This window comes from Arctopsyche grandis, chromosome 6 (assembly GCF_051622035.1).
Source record: "Arctopsyche grandis isolate Sample6627 chromosome 6, ASM5162203v2, whole genome shotgun sequence".
NCBI classification, from domain to species: Eukaryota; Metazoa; Arthropoda; class Insecta; order Trichoptera; family Hydropsychidae; genus Arctopsyche; species Arctopsyche grandis.
In genome coordinates, this window is record NC_135360.1 from 19,402,803 (window position 1) to 19,423,882 (window position 21,080).

The 21,080-nt window shown below is 32.1% G+C and overlaps 1 protein-coding gene across 1 annotated transcript in view; it reads right to left on the reverse strand.

The window, feature by feature from the left end:
* The window catches only part of LOC143912637 (uncharacterized), a 67,895-nt gene extending 48,796 nt beyond the window's left edge, over positions 1 to 19,099 (reverse strand). Inside the window, 4 exon segments of the mRNA XM_077431932.1 lie at positions 10,731 to 10,854; positions 13,353 to 13,622; positions 13,680 to 13,884; positions 18,948 to 19,099. Coding sequence (XP_077288058.1) covers positions 10,731 to 10,854; positions 13,353 to 13,622; positions 13,680 to 13,884; positions 18,948 to 19,099 — 751 coding nt within the window.
* Between the last annotated feature and the right edge of the window lie 1,981 nt (positions 19,100 to 21,080).

Here is a 21,080-nt window from a genome sequence, read left to right on the forward strand (position 1 = left end):
CCCGCGGATCATGCGGAACCCTCGCCCCCATTATGTTACACATTTTATAGCGTTCCGCCGCTATAACGAGACATTTAACAATGTCAATATGACTCGCACGACACGTACATATATACAATTTATGAACGATTTTTTTTTTGACGCAAATGTTAGCCCAGAGAGAGTGTGCTGCGACGACGTTCATTCAGAGAGAGCCTTCTTTGATCGCAAGCCTTCAAAACTTTCGAGCACATCCACCCTCACAAAGGTCAGTGGGTAGATGCTCTACGGGTAGATTTCGTAATATGTACCATGACGTTATGGATTCAAGTCCCACGGGCTATAAAATACCCTAAAGGCACCGTGATTCTGAAATAGGGCTATACGCATCCTCGAGAATAATTTTAAAGGTGCTCGAGATAATTTACTTAATAGCCAACGTTATTTATAGCTTTGATATTCAAATGCTTTGGATACAATTATTTACAGTCCCCGTTCGATTATAAAGCTAGCATATAATATTACTTATGCATGAACTATCGATGGTATAATATTTTACATAGACACTTGTAGGTAGTAAGATGTTTCATTAAATAATTTCGTATTCGTAAATATAAATTTTGACCGATTAAATAATTTATTTAGACACGGAAAAATATATCTCTCAATTCTATATAATATGTAAATAATTAGTACATTCGAAAAAGCTTCATTTTAATAACACGTGATGTATAATTTTGGAAACAATTCTTTTGAATGGATGTATATACATACATACATGCATGAGAAAGCTAAATTTATCTGCAAATAAATTTCACTATTTTGTCAATGTTTAAAATATATCCGATTAAAACTTAATGAAAATTATAAATAACATTCTGGGATTTTTTGTATATTAATGAAGCTGCTGCTATTTATCTTAACATGTGGATACAATAAATTATATGGATTCAATAAATGTATATGGATACAATAAATTATTCTTTGAAAATCTTATTCCGAGAATTCGTTATTACTAAATCGGTGATTCACTTCTTCACAACAGATTTTCAATCATTCAAGTATCTATTACTTATACAAAATTGTAAGAATTTGATTCCAAACGAAATATTATTATTTTTATTTGATTTAATAAAAAAATACCATGATAGAAAATTAAGTGTAGTCAGGTCTCCACCCGGAATTTTTCGAATTATTGATGTTCCGTGCCCCGGGTATTCTTATCTCGAATTTCGGGAAAATTATTCCAATCAAAACCTTTTTAAATTTATAGAACATTGATAGAACAATTATGTAGCGATTGTATATTTCTAATATTGACGATTCCACAATGGAAGAAACTTTTTAAAAATTTTATGAAGATCATAGAATTTTGTGATTGATGATGAATGAAGATGTATGGAATTATCAAATATAAAACAACGAAATAATGTCAATAAAAAGAGCCCCCACTTTATAAAAGAAATGAAAATATACATGCTGACAGTAGAAAAAATGTAATATATGAATTGTTTTCATCCCTTTAACTACATATAAAACCAACTTCAACCTAAACTGATAGAGTTTTTAGATATGTACCGGGATTCGCGGCAACGATTCGTCCCGTGTCCCGGAAATTCCGGGAAATCAGGAGCCCTAGTATATGAGCTGTTATATTTGAAAGTGGCAGAAGTCCAATTTTCAGTTCCATAAACACTATTCCTATTTAACTTAATTCATAAATTGTCATCACTTCGATTCGATATGTCCAGAATCTCGATATGCCAAACATTTATTTAATGTTTTGCTAGATATTTCTCGAAATGAAGAAAAGTGGACAAATGCCACTTTCAAATATAATGGCTCATATATAATTGCATAAAAACAAAAAAAACTTTTCTTTCGTTTCCCCAAATATCTGTCATATGATTTAAAAATAAAAATCCGTAAATAATACATAGATACATACATATATTCATACATAGTTCAGGTATGTATTATGTATGTATATGTAATTTGAAAATACCTTCTGTTTGTCTGGCTTGCTATAAAAAGGAATTCGAGTTGACATTGCAAGCCTAGAAAAAACCCTTTTGCTGGCCCGATTCGCAAAGTGGGATATTACTTACTAGGCTAAGACAAACGAAATGGTATAAATTACAGTAGCTATCGCACACTATACCCGTTTACAGTAAATAGGTATACTTAGGTTAAAATATAAAATAAAAAAAAAATAGCTGAGTGCAGACGCCAAAAAATTCTTAATACACGCCAAGTCGCTTGATACACTTTACGCATAAATCACGAGCGCCTACCTCTCCGCCTCCCGCTGGAAAAGCTTCAATTTATCCCGGAAAAACGTCTCAGACACGTCCATTCCACGGCGGAAAAACGCGAATAGAAAATAAAGGGAGCGGTAGTCGAAATGCGATAGCATCAAACGCTTCCTATGCGTGTCACCAGAATGACGAAACAGGGGGAGGTTGCGATATTAAATTCATACGAGGATTCGCGCGCGAATGCTCGCCACGACCTCCACGCATTTTCAATTTTTGTGGTTGCGACGTTTTATTGGCGAAATAGTCGAGAGCTATGTATGTACAATATGTAGACAAATTTCAACGCTAACCATTCGACGGAACGTTGAAAATTTCAATTCGGTGAAGTGAGAGAAAATTACCGATAAGTTATTCGAACGAAATAGATACACATACCTATATAGTATGGTAGCCTTCAATAATAAAATCAATTGTATAAAAATTAAATCAGTTTATTTATTAATACTAAACTAAAACCACACTTAACTACACTCACATAATATGGCATTTTTGAGATTTTATGAAGTGAATTTATATACAATTATGGCTGATTAAATATAATTCAGCTTGTGTGCGTTGAAAGGTTGCTATTTGCGACAAAAACAAATAGCATGCGATTGAATTTGTTTGCTATATATATTTTACACACGAAACACGCGAATAAATCAAATATTTAACAAGCGAAAGCATACACGTATACGTATATATGTATATATATGTGTATGTAAGACATACATATGTATATATGTATGTATATTATAAATTCAACGTATATTTATGGTTTATAGAATACTTGCATAGAATTATGTCACGAGTAAATATTGTAAAACAGTCTACATACGTATAATAATTGCCTGATAATGAAATGATGTTCATATGTACATATGTACATACATATGTACATTGATAAATTATATGTATAATAGATATATGTAATGGATGTTTTTGTTCTGTATTTATGTGTGCTACTATATATTTTAAAATAATAATTTCAATATGTAGTTTAAAAATATTACAAGTATAACTCTCAAACAATTAAAGACAATGCTTCAAATTTGTAAACAAAAATAATGCTATCTATTCAACTGATTACATTGAGCAACAAAAAAATGACCAAAGCGGAGACTAATTATTCTTTACTTCGTTTGACCCACTAAATTCGAATATGATAATGGTTTTTGTTGGTTTGCTCTCGTTTATAAGATATGAGTAATTTTTACAGTTTTTTGGCTTTTGCAGTTATTAACTCAAAATGCAGCATTGCTGTGCCAAAAGTCAGTATTCAAATCAATAGTCAGATGTTTTTTCTATTGATTGTGATTTGCACTGCTTTAAAATACTCATAATTAATTATCTAGCGAATTTTTAAAGTCAAAAATGTTCTTTTTTTACACATTCTATTCGAGATAAGAAAAGAAAAAAACACACAAAAGACTATTTTTTACAAGGACATTTTAATACAAAAAAATAAAACAATTGTTCATTTAAATAAAAAATAAATTAATTGTAGAAGTGATTTTAATAAAACAATGATCCGATTACATAACATATTAAATTTCAATTGTTCAAATTCGCAGAATTTTCTACCATTATTCTTTAATTTGTAATATATATTTGTCTCGCCGGAAAATTCATATAACTCAAGCACTTTATAGATAAAAATATGTACATATATATATTTATTTATACTGAAACAGCTATCCATATCAAATATGCAATCTGCACAACAAAGGCTAAAACTACACGTACAGCGGAAAAAAATACAGAGAAAGATTCGATTCTTTTTCGAGTGTCTCTCACGACGTTGGTCCACAGAAGGGAGGGTCAAAGGTTGAGAGGGGGAAGGGGTGGGTGGATTTTCAATGATCCATAAATTGCGCTGTGTTTGTCCGAAGTGAGAGTGCTGATTCGTCGAAAGAAAGCGTCGACGGCGGCGAACTTAATGGATTTGCGAACGGGGAGAGTTCCGCGGGGCGTCGCCAACCTTTTCGATAGATTTTAATAAACAATATTACCGGGACGACGACGTCGTTAATCTTCAGTGAGAGAGTGAGAGAGACAGAATGGACCATTACGAGCGAACATCCGTCACGTTCGCAGGAGACGACGACGACAACGCGCAAAATTGCTCCTACCCCCGAACAATTGCATTCGGGCGAAATTGGATGTACCCACCCACTTATCACATATTCTCGAGGAATTTCGAAACAAGGCAAATAAAGTGTTTTTTTTTTAATCCAACCATATACATATGTATAATATAATATATTCTGCCGTCATCAATAATTTCCTACAAACAAGGATTTGTCACAAGAAGAAGAAGAAGAAATGTATGTATGTAGGTATGTATAATATAATTCATACAACATACGCACGTATCTTAAACAGCGTCCAAATTAAAGCAAGGCAGATTAAACTGTCCGAATCAGCCAGAGTTTGCGTGTATATACATATGTATGTATATATGGGACTAATGTTTCATCGAAATCAATGATCGTCATTTCCCTGTTAATACAGTTGTAAAATATCACGTAAATATATGGCGAAACCTAACAGATGTGCATAGACGAACGAGGACGAGTCAGACATAATAAATGTATGCATTCAAAATTCTAAGGAGTACCATAGGGTTCTAAATTAGGACCTCTGTTGTTTATTTTATATATTAATGATTTGGTAAAAGTATTTGATGTATGTAAAGTTCATATGCTTGCGGATGATACGTTAGTTTATATTGGAGTGATGATGTGCAAGTTATGAGTGATATTTTATGTAGGGAATAACAGTATGTAAGTGATTGGTTATGTGAGAATAAACTGAAAGTGAACTTAAGTAAGACTAAGATGATGTGGATGAATAATAAAAGCGTTATGAGTGATGTGATTACGGATGGGAGAGTGGTAGAAATAGTAGATAATATTAAGTACTTAAGCATTTACTCGGATTCTAAATTAAATTTTAAGGTGCACGCAGAATATATTTTAAAAAAATGGCAAAAAAATTCTGCAGGCTAAAAAAAAAACTCTGTAGGCTAAGAAGTATAAAAAGTAAAATAGTAATATATGTACAATTGTATTGTAAGGCCTCATATCATATATTGCGGTACAGTGCTCAATTTATTTAGCGGATTGTATATTGACAAACTGCAGAAAGTGCAGAATAGAGCAATGCGTGCAATTTTGAATGTGAGGTAACGTAAGAATATTAGAAGTATGTTAGATGAATTGGAATGGTTGGATATTAGAAATAGTCTTAAATTAAGCACTTTAAAATTTGTATATAAGCTAGATAATAATCTATTACTCAAGTATTTTAATAATTACATAGTCAGGAATAGAGATTTGCATAATTATAAAACTAGAAATAGGAATAAATTAATTATAGGAAAAGTTAAGAAAGCAAGAACTGCAGGAGGCGTTTTCCACAGAGGTGTTCAAATATACAATGCCCTTCCTGAGAGGATTAGAGGTGCTTGTAACATTGGTGCTTTCTTGAAGGGTGTCAATGCATACCTCTGTGGAAAATGATGTAATTACATATATGTATGTTAAATTGTTAATTGTACAATTGTGAAATAATTCATTAGCAATTTTCTATTTTATAAATAAATAAAATAAAATAAAGTATAAATTTTCCCGAGTTTTCATTGTGAATGACAAAATAGACTTTTCATATTGAAAAGTCTATTTTGTCAGAAAGATTGCTGTACATGGTGAGATTCAAAACGCAAAAAACTCAAATAGTAAACCAAAGATGAAGGTGGTGGAATAAGGGTAGGTAGGATGGGCAGTAGGGTAGTACATAGCTCGCCACAGCATCCGCCAGGAGTCGCAATAGAACGGAAGTGACGTCGCGGCCAGGCGCGGCCTCGCATTAAATCGAATTCCTGAGTCAGATCATCCTCCGGGATGATTAATGGCGCATAAATCAGCCGGCAGCCGATGGAGGCTCCTTTAAATTTCTTGCGGCCTCGGTGGAGTTCCCACACCCCTCCATAAATTAGCGGAACTCCGCTGATTAATCGGAGCCCCCTGGACACCCCCGTTCCCACGAAATCCACCCCCGTTTTCTCGACATCCGTGAAAAACTATAATTATATCGGAGGTTATTAAATGCTAAACTCGGTGAAATATCTCGCCGGTGGGATTGAGAGTAATGGACCGCGGGATAAAAATATATGTATAGTATGTACATATATCAACGGATGAAACGATTAAAATTTACATTTAATCCCCCGAGAAACTTAAAACACAAATTATTGCGTGATTGCCTATGTAATTGAAAAAAAAATCATTTTTTATGCTCTATGTGTATCGAAAATCAGCGGAGCTATTTATTTACTTTATAATAACATGTGCATATAAAGAGTATTTAAATTAAAATTTCGTAATACATTTTAATGTATTGTAAATTAAAAATTAAACTCGACCCTCTGATCATACATACGTACATACATATATGTAGTTCTATTTTTAAACGCTTTCATTAATAAATACATATATTGTATATGTCTAGACAAATGTATAAATATATACATACATACATATATATATATATATATATATATATATATATATATATATATATATATATATATATATATATATATATGTATGTAGATAAGAATTATTGAAATTTCATGTATTTAATCTAAACTACTCATATTAATATAAAGGTACAAAATTTAATTAAATAGTACAACTAATGTTAACTTGAGCCCCTAGTATAAAACACAATGCATAGTTGTCTGGTATTCAAATAACTATCTATCGGATAATCAGCTTCTCGACTACGCGTCAATGGATAGAGCTCAGCTATTCAACATCCACGATCCACAAGTAGACAACAAACTAAAATTCTCTCAGGACAAACTTTACAGGAATGCTTGCTGATGAGTCCTTTGATATCTTTCCATCCAGACCATCTCAATACTGACTAGATTTTAGATGCATTGTGAATTCCAAGTACAAATAAACGAATATATGCATTTTCAACTACGTCTCATAAAATATATTTTCGAATTCTAATTAGAAACTCTAGGATAAATTCTATATACGTATAAATAGGTATGTTTATGTAAATAACAGATAGATTTCAACCGGGTTCGTTCGCATGCACGACGAGAAAACTCACCGAGAAGCTTTTGACATTTTACAAAAGAGCGTCGATGAGCGAAAACGTCGACACACTTTCGACATTTCATTTCAAACATGTCAACGCGCGTTTGTCGATCGTTATCGAACCAGAAACGTTCACACTTTTAATAGAAAACTCGAAAAGAAAAAAAATGATATTTCGGACGTGATGATACGAAGTTTCGATCATTATACTCGTGGCGAATAGCGAAATTTGATCACGTACAGAATGATTCAAACTTTACACGATGTTACATTGAAATTTATCATGCATGAAAAATAAATAAATAAATGTCTAATATACATACATTCATATAAATGTGCACATGGGATGCTTTAGAAAATACTAGTATAATGGCGAGAAATCAGTTATTAAAAATACCAAAACTTTATCTCTTATATTGAATCTTTAGGTAGAAAATAAAAATTGAATATAAAATTGTGGATATCAAAACATTGAATTAGCATTACATGCTTACGTATTAAAAATATTATAAAAAAAAATACGAATACAATTCAATTAGTAAATTATATCTTTACAAGCCCAAATACACTTTCAACTATGTGTGCCAGTTGTAACATAACAGTTGAGTTTCGACAGCTCTAATGTTTTTACGAATGCTTTATAATTATTGAAGTATAATGTATAGAATAGTCATTCCTAACAAAAGTATCGCTTAAAAGCGAGCCATCGAAAAGAGAGACGGAAAGTCAGAAGAGAGACAAAAGATTGAGGAAAAAAAATCGTGGAAGTGATCGTCCCTTACAACAACTAGACAAAACAGCTGACATCTCCGGGCACACGGATTTTTTGTGGCAACATTTTTAGGGGCTGAGAGCAATTCTATGCATACTATTTCAATGTAGATAAAGTAATAATTAGTTTTAAAAAATAATACGGTGTACGGCCCTGTTTTTCATTGAGTGAGGTTGGTCCGAACATCTAGCACGTGCACATACAGATGTTCGGACTTTGTCGAACTAATACTACCACACAATTTCATTAGTAGAGCCTATTTCAAAGAGATCCTACTGCTACAGAGCTTAACAAACAACTGAGCAAAACAGCCGAAATCTCCGTCTGCACGGAGTTTTTGTAGCAGCATTTTTGGAAGCTGAGAGCGCTTCTACCCATTCTACTTCAATGTTTATAATTCAAGGCGATAATATTGGCTAGGCATTACGAATAAAGGTGATGAGTACCGTATTACAATAGCTAAGAATGTATTCAAAGCAAAAATGTAATTTTTGCAAAAATGCATTCAAAAAATGTAATTTTTGCAAAAATGCATTCAAAAAATGAAATTTTTGTAAAAATGCATTAAAAAATGTAAACCTGGTACCAACTTATAGTTGGGGTGTTTTTAAGTTGTAATATTTTTTGACCAGTTGGAATATATACATAGGTACATAATTCGCGATATGAATCAACTTACGTGGGTAGACGGAATATATTCCAAATAGTCAAAATATGTATATTACAACTGAAAATACACTTTAACTATAACGGTAGTTGGCACCAGGTTAGATGGAATATATTACAACTAGTCAAAATATATTACAACTGATAGATACACTACAACTGTACCATATATACAAATAAATAATAAATAAATTGGCAATTTGAAAAAAAAAAGTTTGGCAATTTCAGACGTTGATGGCGATACACTGCGATGTCATTGATATTTGATAAGATCGTAAATTTTGAAAAAGTTATTAAGCCCCTGAAATAAACCCATATACCTAGCGCTTCGCATGGAAGTTTTGTCAATTTTCAAAGAACACTTCAACGGTGCGTAGAAACTCCATATATTTTTAACACGTTCGTGCGTCACAGTGACGAATGGGTCGAAAAGTCATTTGGAAACTCTTAATTTACATGTCAAAGGCTCACCGTGTATAATTCAACTCGCTCACAGACTTCGGTAATCAAATTAACAAGAAATATTACAACAATGTGTTCATCAAGGTTCGCTCGCAGTAAAACACAGATGTGGGAGGAGGGGAAGCTCGTTTCAGTCAAACTTTGCGATATTTTTCTAAATATTATATATACATACATATATAATATAAACAAAAATAATAATGACAGAAGCATAACGAGGAAATAACGGTCTAAGGGTTACGTATGACCGACCCGCTATCGTAATGTTTTTCGCGTACGAAACCGTATATTATATGCGCTTGGAGCTCGGCCCGACGTTTTTCCGGATTAAATGTGAAATGAAAAATTTTAATATATAGAGAAATGAGTATTCCATTACGACAAAGGTTTTCAAACGTATCGAGTTACTTCATTTGTTATTTTTGTATTTTTATAAAGCATCTAAAAGCCAAGGCAGTAATTGAAAACAGAATCGATATTTAAATTCCAGCATCAACTCCTCTTACTTCGGAACATATTCAAGCAATCGGCTTATGAAAAAAATTGAAAAAAACCATTTGACAGACATATTATATGATTTATTATTTTTTTACTCAATTTAAAGTATTTTATTTTGATTTTTATCAAAAAGAATACAAATGTAAAAATATCCAAGTCACGTTGTCCACGTCACCTGCGTGACTGTTACAATGTCGCTTGTACATTGAACTTAAATTAATCCAAAATACTAAAACAAAGTCCAGGCTATCTAGTTTTTAGATATTTGAAATAATTTTAAATAAAAGTTGAAAAATTTTGTTTGAATTTGAAAAAAAAGTTATGGGGACTGGGTCACTGATGGAGATACTTACATACATATATGTTTAATCCATGTACATAAGTATGTATGTACATATACATATAAGAAAATTATTATTCTTTTATATTTTATATAAACACTCGGAAGTCAAATAAAACACTAGCACAGTTAGAGCGGACAGAAATACACACAGTGGGGGAAAGCTGCTCATTTCACTTTGTTCACGAAGAAAATGCGTATAATTTTCAGCTGTAATTGCAATGACGTATAAAGCACTTCATAAATTATGTCAACCCTCATCCTTTCTACTTCCTCCGACTCGAGACAACGGAGCCTGTGTGTACCCACCTATACTGTACCTATGTACATACTTACACAACTACAATTTATTTACGATTAAACCAGTGCTTCTACGAATGTGGAATTCGATTCGAGGGAAAACAAAACGTTATAGTTACACTGGAACAGTGAGCGCAACCAAACCGGGCGTGTAAATTTGCATATGAAGTATGAACCGAAATTAACATTCTGATAAAACATTGAGGCTTTTCACAAACACTGTATGTACTAAATATGTATGCGTGAACTGTCGTGTGTTAGATTTTTTCTTGTAAAACATTCACAAAGGCACTTACATGGTCTACACTTGTAGGCTACTTCGACGTACTTCCTGACTCCGGGACAAGGATCTCCGCCGAATGCTTTGGGACTGGTGTGAAACTTGCACTGCCTCTTCTTCTGACAAGCTTCGACTACGGTCTGCAACAAAGAATACTACACCGCTTCAGTCAGATCAGCTGAACCATTGGTTAGAGAGCGAGGAATCGCAAATGTATTAGTTTGTGTACTATGTTAGGGCATGCCGCATTGACACTACATATATGTACTTTCTAATCGACTTTATTATTGTGTTAGATAGTTAGTTATTCTATTATACATACAACTCATCGAGCAACAAGTATATAATATCTATTACAAGTTAACAAAAAAATAACAATATTTTTTTCTACGTGAAAATGATTCATCTGTATGTTTAAAATATGGAAGAAATAAATTTATCGTTGAAATTTTTACAAAGTTGATTTTATCGTTGGTATTATAAAAGCAAAAAAAATCTGCCAAAATACCATGAGGCAACGGTATAAAGAACTTCCTGTGATGTCAAAAATAAATGATGTAAAACTCTGCGTACTTTTTGACTAAATATGTAAGATTAAATACGTTTTTTTTTTGACGAAATAAGATTAAAAACGTTTTTTTTAACGAAATAAGATTAAATACGTTTTCTTTTATATATATATATATATATATATATATATATATATATATATATATATATATATATATATATATATATATATATATATATATATATATATATATATATATATATATATATATATATATATATATATATATATATATATATATATATATATATATATATATATCATGATATAATATGTATTTTTGTATACTTGACTTCTTTCACAATATATTATATGTATACTTTATAATGCGATATATATACATTTTATATTCAAAATAACGCTATATGTACATATGTATGTTAAAGCAGCGTTTCTCAACCTTTTTTTTAGACCGTGGCCCCATTTTGCGTGTAATATTTTTCTGTGCCTCCCCCCATATTTTCTCGAAAAAAAGGATATATTAAAAATATTATATATTAAATAAAATTTATTTTATAAATACAAATTTGAACATATGTACAAAATCTATTTTTTTAATATAGTAAATTGAAAATAAGTAATAAATTGAAAGATAAGATTTTATTTAGTGTCAGCCTGAGAGAAGATGCCTAAATTCAGATTTGAGGAGGTGAGATGTAGAAAATGCAGTGAAATATACTCCTCCCAAAGCTTTGGAAAAATACTCGGTATTTCAGTGCTGATCGAAAAATCATCTTTATTTAGTTTAAATCTTATTTGTGCATTCATATTACTTTTCAGATCTATCAGACTTTCTTGCAATTCGATATCAATATCAATAGCATTGGTCCATTACATATTTGTCGTGAACGTCGTCGTGATTCACATGTTTGTTGCAAAAAGTGATCTCTAAGTGGACTTGATTTAATGAAATTTGTTTTTGTTATAATATTAGGACACCCATGTAAACGCCTTTCCAACCATTTTTAATAAATATTTGGCATATCTTTTTTCAGACATGCAATAAATCCTCCATATTTTCCAACCATTAAAGCAGCCCCATTGGTTGCACAAACTAGTACATTTTCCGAAATGCAAACGTATATTCAGTTTGATGACAAATAAAACATTTAAGTTCTTCTTTCGATATTATGTAAATATAAACTTTTTATAATTTTATTCTGACTGTGCGTGCCTCCCTTAAAGCTCGCTATGCCTCCCCAAAAGTAGAATTTTGGTTTTTGCCTCCCTTGAGAGGCTCTGGGCCTCCCAAGGAGGCCATGTGGACCCAGGTTGAGAAACGCCGTATTAAATTATGTAATATTTTGAAGTAAAATCTCAATTGAAATATTTTGTCATATTACGAAAAATCAAACTATCTTAAATTTTTATAATGTGTGTTTTTCTTCGTATAAAAAATTTCAATTCTTTTGATCAATCCGCTCGATATGTCACTCAATTATTATCGTACCTGCACTTTGAACAAAAATATATTTTGAGATCCATATCATATAAAGTTTAAATTCGAATTATTTGGGAAAAAATAAGACGGAACGATTCTGTATATAAATATAATTTACGCAAAATAAAATAAATTTTACTGAAAAATATAAAAAAATAACTTTTATTCAATGGGAGAATAGACCAAGTTTGTTCGTAACTATTCGAATGAAGATGGATGTCGCACCTTCGAAAGGAACTATTTTCAGGATGGGTTCGAAGGCGAACTTTATAGCGAAATGAAAATTAAATACACTCACAGGAGAGCCAAAACGGGACAGAATACGAACCACATGATAAGAGAGAGGAGGATGAATCGAGAACGAACAAACGAAAAGGAAAATGAACAAAGGTACGTATGTATGTATAGGTACATATGTATGTATGTACTTAACCGAGAATGCTTTATAGATAGCGTTCACCAAATTAACTACGACTCGCGTAATAAAACTAACCGGCACTAAACATAAAATATGACTCTATGGACAAATTTACATAAATACATATATAACACAAATATTTTCAATAGTGCAACAACATGGCAAGCCCCAGAGCACAGAAACCACATATAAACATGAAACAGCCGACCTGCAGAGCGTTGGGCCACAAACACGTACTATTCCCGACAATCTCTATTGTTGGTGTATATTGAGCTAATTCCGTGGCACACAGGTTTTGGCTCGGCGTTGATTTACCGTACTGGGCCACTTGGATCGAGATGGAAGTACCCCTGGGGCATTTCAGGGTCATCACTTCCTCGTCGCACGCTGCTTTCTGATAAGTCCTCAGGGTGCCGGAGAGCAAAGCTGCACGTTATCCAATTTTAAACACAATCACATGCGCGCACGTACGGATGGGCTCGGGGGCGAGGAGTAGTATGGGCGCATTTTAATCGGATAAAGTTTTGGAATTTACGAGCGGAAAATAAAGGCATTCGTACAAGCGATGAACGCGATTTGTTGATGTTAATCGGCGTCGGAAAATCCGGAAGGAAACGACGCCAATTTTCCGGACGGTTGCCGATTCGTTGCAGTAGTCGTTTGAGTTATTGCCGCCACCGCACCCGCAGACGAAGGAGAAGAACATGAAACAAAAACACAAAAATCTATGATTAATATCGCTGAATACACATATCAATAAAACATATAATACATTAAGTATACTTCCTATATAATGGAATATTTTATAAAAACATATTTATATTGTCATATAAATATTTATGTGTATATTTATATGGTCATTGAATGATACGTTAAATTGACTGTTTGAAATCAACTACATATGTATATATGGATGTATGTAAGTACAGTACAAATATTTTATATTATTTATATTGAGATTTTATTGTACAGTATAAATAGACTTAATTTGTATGTATTATAGAATCGTGTGGGTACGTCTTACTGGTAATCACTTGTCTGAAATACATACGTACATATGTCACTTTTCAAATCGAGCTTTTCTAATGTATCAATACTACTAATATTTTTGAAAAAAAATTAGAATGTCGCTTTGTAATAAAAATAATTCGTTAGTCTAGCGGCTCATAATTACTATGATAAAAATATAAGACATTAAGTATTAAGTCTCGTTAATGACCATAATAAACAAACCTATGTATTGTTAATTCTGATAATGTTCACAAAGTAAATGTACACGATAATATATACATATCTGCATGTTACAAGCCAAGTGGAAAAATGTATATTTGATGTTGTCAATAATAACTCCCTTCCGTTTCGCTTTTACTTTCCTTTATTTGAGATTGTAGAAGAGGGACTGCCGGCTGGTGTATGGTGATTGGCACATCACCTATCAATGTTAAATTGATACTACACTAAAATAAACCCAGTACACCGTCGGTAGCCCTCTATTTATACATATATACTAAATATCTGGTGGGGAGCGACCATAACAATATGTCCACCAAGATTACATTTTTTAGCTTATGAACATACTAGTTTGTTCATAGACGAACCAATCTGACCAGTTATATTGTCCACAATAGAACAAATTGACAAACGGAATAATTTTTTCATACACAAACTATTACGTATAATTTTAAGTATTAACAATCGTCTGCTCCATCTTATATGTACATATGTAACCAGCAGCATGAACTAGTGGTTAGCATATAATACTTGTGAAAAAAGTGGTCACGGGTTCGTTTCCCACTGGTTGCTGCTGGCCAGACCTTGGATGTGACTCCAGGTCGACCGTTTCCTATCAGAGTTTGCCAATTTATCTGATTTTCATTAAAACGGTTTGAAAAATTGGCATCCCTGCCCTATCTCTCCAGCAAAATTCGAATTATTCAGCATCCAGATTTTTTGCTGATTTGTATAAATGCTACAAATGTCTCCAAAGATGTAGATGTTCATCGAATTTGCCTTGTGTGTAATGTGTAATGCTTACAATGCTTCTGTACAATTTTTGACCATATATGTAGTGTTTAATTAAAAATATATAATTATTATGTAATTATAATTGATATTTCTTGATATTTATAGTACACTAATTGCATTGGAGCGATCTGTAAGATGAGTGTGCATGATTTATTGAATAAAATAAAATAGCAATTTAATAAAAATGGGTTGAAATGTTTAAAAATCAGCGGGAATGGGAATTATAAGAACGTTGTAATGCGGTTTCTAAAGAATTTCCGATTTTAAATACTTGGTATTCTGACAGCTCAATATTTTGACAGACAAAAGATATTTGTACACCTGGTGGGAATCTATTTTAATATAGCTTTCGACTTTTAGCACTTAAACTAAAACTTATATTTCGTATGAGAACAAACTACTTATAATATGTCCATGAACGAAACGGAGAGGATCCCTGGACTATAAAATATACAGCGATGAAATAAAAAGTCTTTGTCTAAAAATGAACAGTATTTTCGTACGTACATACATATGTATTAGGTAGCTCTGCGTTTACACGCAGTGAGTAAAAACACTGATATATGAAACTACGTATATATTGACTTTAAAGCAATAGGTAATCCAAAATATAATATTGATTGTAAGTATGTAGATATGAATCATGCATACGACATACGCACGTATCGTATATTATATGTACGTTTCCACGCCGTTTAACTTTTCTCGAGCTAACTCAGTATTGTAATATATTTCGGCGAGACAAAATATTTTTCTTTTGAATAATAAATCATTGTTTCGATAGCTCTGTATTGAATTATTTACGCATGATAACTCATCTTAAATTAATATTTCCCAAAATAAAAAAATAAGCTTGTTATTTACTGATATGAAATTAAATTAAGTTCACGTAACCTTTTGGACAACTCAATTCATTATTAAACGCAACGAAACGAACATTTTCGGCATTAAGATGCATATTTAATATGAAGACTTTTCTCTCTGACACGCTCTCGCGTGCATATAACATCGCGTCAATGTCAAATTAATATCCGATGGCAAATTTGAATGAATTTTCAATTTGGCGGTGGTTGCCGTGCCCGTGGCAAAATTCACCAAGTCACCCGGTGGCAATTATTCAAACGGTTTTTCTCGCACAGCCCGGAAAAATTAGAAAAGTTTGATGCGGAAAATGCGGAGCGTCGTAAAAAATATTTTATAATACACACACGCACGCCTACGAGTATCATAACAATTTTACCCCTCTACTACAGACGATCAATCATCAATCAATCAATCGACATTTTTTTCGACGCGAAAATTATGACCTACGTCAAATTTAATTGTGACGTCACACTCACACAACAACATACAATTATTAATCATTTACCTTCACGCTGTCCTATATAGTATATACTATCTAACACGTGTACGGGTATGTAACGTTATATAAAAATAATGAAATTGTTACGAGGAGTGAACTTTTTTATACGCATTGCGTAACATTTGATCAATTTGCGGCAGACGTTGAATACTGAATGCAGACTTTGATCCTACTTTATAAACCATTCGGCGTTTGAAAGTCGTTCAGACTTTTCGACGGTAAAAGTCAAGAAGAGAAAAGTCCGTAAAATGGACCGAGAAATACTAGGGGAAGGGGGATTCGAGTCAATCACGTCAATCGAACACGAATGGAACATTTTGCTCGCTCGCAATCGGAAAAATACAATACTGACACGTCACTCTTGACTGACGATGCAAATAGCCATTTATTTTACCATCAAAGTTGTATTATGATTTCTCGAATCATTCAGATATTTACAAGTACTCATTCAAAGCCTTAATTGATGCTGTAAAGCATTTATATACTTTTACAGACAACTTAAATACAATGGGCTTTCTAACTTAACTTAAATACAATATAAATATTTTATCCTTGCTTATGTTTTTTTTATTATTTAAATGGGGAAAAATATATATTTTTAAACTTAAACTAGTTTTAGATCACCTCTCGCACATAATTAAATCTTATATTGAGTTCAAATTAAGCTATAGTGATATTACGGTGACCTAAATATGTCTCTACGGCTTGATAAATACACATCGAGTATAATTAGAAAGAACATGTAATAATAAAGTAAACAAAAATAATAAAAACGATAGTAAAATCTCGGAGACGAGAAGAATGAGAGGTGATCTAATTAAAGTTTATGAAATTATAAATAACCATTACAATTGTGATATGATATACTAATTCCTTATGTCTTAAAATAACACTTTAGTTATTAGAAGTTAGACTCCAAAAATATATTTACTTATTTTCAATTAGAGTAGTTAATCTAGAAAATTTTATCCCATGAGTTAGTAACTTCTAGCAATTCAAACCTTTTTAAAAATAAACTTGATGTTTTCCTTAAAATAAATGGGCTTTTGTAGTTATTCTTTTTCAGTTTATCTTTTGTATTTTCTGTTCTATTTTTAATTGTTTATTGTATTTTTCTCTATTTGGAATGATTTATATTTCTTTTCGTTTTTCTTTGTATTGATTTCCCGAGTATTCTTAACCCTTTGTCCGCGGTAACTTTCGCGGTACTTCTTTTTAGGGAATTTGTAAATCAAATCGAGTTTTCAACCATAAATGTATATTGTAAGATTTATTCAAATTACTAAATATGTCAATTGATACTTGTAGTAAGTTTTTAAATAGTGAAGGAATTTTTTTACACAGTAAGTGACGCTACTGGCTTTTACGCATGACTTCTATAGCAGTCTTCCGTGGGCAAAGGGAAAATTCGTTTATTTTATCGGGGTAAGCCAGTTATCAATAGAATTTTTGTTATTAATCCACAAGAATAGTCGAAATATGATTTTTCTAAGTGGAATTTTATTTAATTCTCATATAAAGATAATTTAATATATTATCCCTATTAATTCAATCAGATTCGTGTCAATACGAGTAAACACTAGTACGAGCTCTTTGCTCGCAATTTTACCGATTTAAAATTCAGCACACTTCCAGTTAACCCTTTTAAACGAAATCAAAAAATAGTGTGGCCAGAACACTATCCTAATAAACATTTTTCAATAGAAAATACTCAATATAATATAGTATTAACAGTGGGAAAAAATTAATATAATTCAAAAGTCAAAAGTAATTTTGACTTTTGATTTGAACTGGACGACTACTTAGAGAGATTTGAAAGCTAAAAAGTACTACAAATGAAAGATAAAATACCCGACTGTAGATTCCAATATTCATTTTGAACAGAAAATTAACATATTTTGAGAAATCGACCGAACAACACCAAGATATAGAAAAATCGCGCGATTTAAAAAATACATATATCTCCGAATCTCGAGCCAATCAACACTTTTTATTACCAGATTCATGTTCACTGGGCATAGATCTATAAGAAAAGTCATATCCCGTCTCTGAAACATTTTAAAAGTCGTCATTTGTCGAACAGTATTATTAGTTTGCCTAGTGACTATGTCAATCCGTAGCATTATGATAAAATTACGCAAAAGATGTATTTTAAAAAGTATCAATCAATGCCCTAAACTTCATGTAATAAAATTGAATTTCAGAACTTTCTGATCTTTATACATTTCATTTGGCTTTCCGGAGCCGAACTTTTATAGACTTCATGACCTTACAGATACTTGAATACGATAAAATAACTTTTTTTTAGAAAGAAGGCGTACAAATTAAATTTTATTTACTTCATGTAACAAACGTGCGTATATGTATACTATAACCACTGTTTTATTTATACAGAACTGAAATCAAACAAAATACTTCAACGCGCACATAATACGCATCGAAAATCTAATTCCATCAATGAAAATCGATTTTTGCCCTTTGATGGAAACACCATTGAAGTTTCCGCCGTCCATCTGGCCGCGCTCTCGATTCCATTCAGATGAGAGCCTGCTCACTTTCGCCCTCATTGTGGGATTGGAAGTGTATGGACGTAAGCTAATTGCCAAATATCACGAATCGAACACCTAATGACGATGGGACTTATACACGTGGATTCGCACTCCATTCTTCGCCGCCACAATGGAAGATTCTTTGTGCGAATCGGGCACAAAAGAAAATATAACCACCCCTCGCCATCCCCATCCGGTGATTGGATAAGTCGCGGCGTAGACCCCACCCAACCCCGGGGGCGCCAGGGCTGCGCAACTTCCAGCCGATAATCCGCAAAACGTGCGATAGATGCCAAATCGGACCCGTCGATACGGAAACGAAAACCCACCCACAACCCCACTCACCCACCCCCAAAAACAAACCACCATAACGCGACTTCATCTTAAGCGATTTATGTAGATTCGGCGTCGATAGTTTATCGAAAGCCTTAATATGCGCGACCTAAAAATGCGTCGCATAACAATGAGAATGTGTTCCCTTTGGCCAACTGTTAAATGTGTGAAAGAGATGGTTGTGTATTTGTATGTATATATGTATATACGCAAGTTTGGATATACATATATATCTAGATTTCGAGTGGAGGTTCTCAAAGTGTGATATATGTATTTTAATATGTTTCATACCAAAATTTTATTAGTAAAATATATAGCGCAAGTGCAAAAAAATGTTGAAAATCATTTTCATTGAATGCATTTCAACCGTTTCTTTCTCATTTCAAAGCCATATTTCTTTTTTCTAAAGTCTTCTTTATAATACTTCTTCTTCTTTGGAATACTTCTTTGAATTGCCTCAAAAATAGCATTGTAAAAGTTGAGTTAAAATTTAAAAGATAATTTCATTTATCATTTAGATACATATTTAATCACATGAGCCGTTATATTTAAAAGTGGCAGAAGTCCAATTTCCATTTCCAAATTTTCATATTTCAAATTTTTATCGCTTCTTTTAATTCGACATGTACAGAATCTCGGAGAAGAAGAATAAACGTATTACAAGCCACCAGTATTTTTAAATATTGTTAAAAGCAAATCATTATATTTGATTTGCGAAATATTTTTCGAAATGAAGAAAAGTTGACTTACGTCACTTTCAAATATAACGGATCGTGTAATGCATTTTAAGAACAATTGTTTTGTATTAATAGCTAGGTGGTTGCGCTAATGCTAAACATCGTGAGATTCTCGAGTTCAAGTCCTGTGTTTATCTCGATTGCAACGAACTTATTCGCAAGTATTTATTTATTTAGTATTCCTGGTCACTTTCAAATATAACGGCTCTTATAAGCATTTTCATTATCAATTAATGAAAGTATATTGAGTTAAAAAAATCGGGATTTCCGTTTGAGAAAATAATTGGAAATCATAGTCATATAAAACATTTAAAAACTAAAAAAGTTATTGAAACCAGATGATTTGAGCATGTAAATGAAATTCAAAAAGCTATAACTAATATAACACATTTTTTACATCTGGTGCGGTATATGCATTGAAATGTGATATAATTGAAATTCATGAAATTATAAATAACCATTAAAATTGTCCAATGATTAACCTTCTTACGTTTAACAAAAACGCTCATCTTATAGTTCACACTCTCAGACTCCAAAAATATATTTGCCACAAAATAATTAGATAATCCTTGTTTTCAAATATAGTGGTTAAAATAATTAATTAGCATATGTGTACAAAGTAGCCTTTTTTAAAAATAAGTGGATTTTTGTATTTCTTCCTTTTTCAGTTCATTCTTTTCTTTTTTTACTTACCTCCTTTTTAATTGTTTATTTTATTTTCCTCCATTTAGAATTTTTGTTTTTTATCTTATTTGATATTTGAATTAACAAACCCTATCGGCTATGTCGCCTTTCCCAAGTATTCTTAAATAAATAAATGTGATTGATAAATTTACTAGTTAATGCGCGTTTTACGTTGAAAACATTTGAAAATCCGGCATGAACCTAAGCAAACGTCAAGTATTAGGATAAATAGCAATGTAATTAAA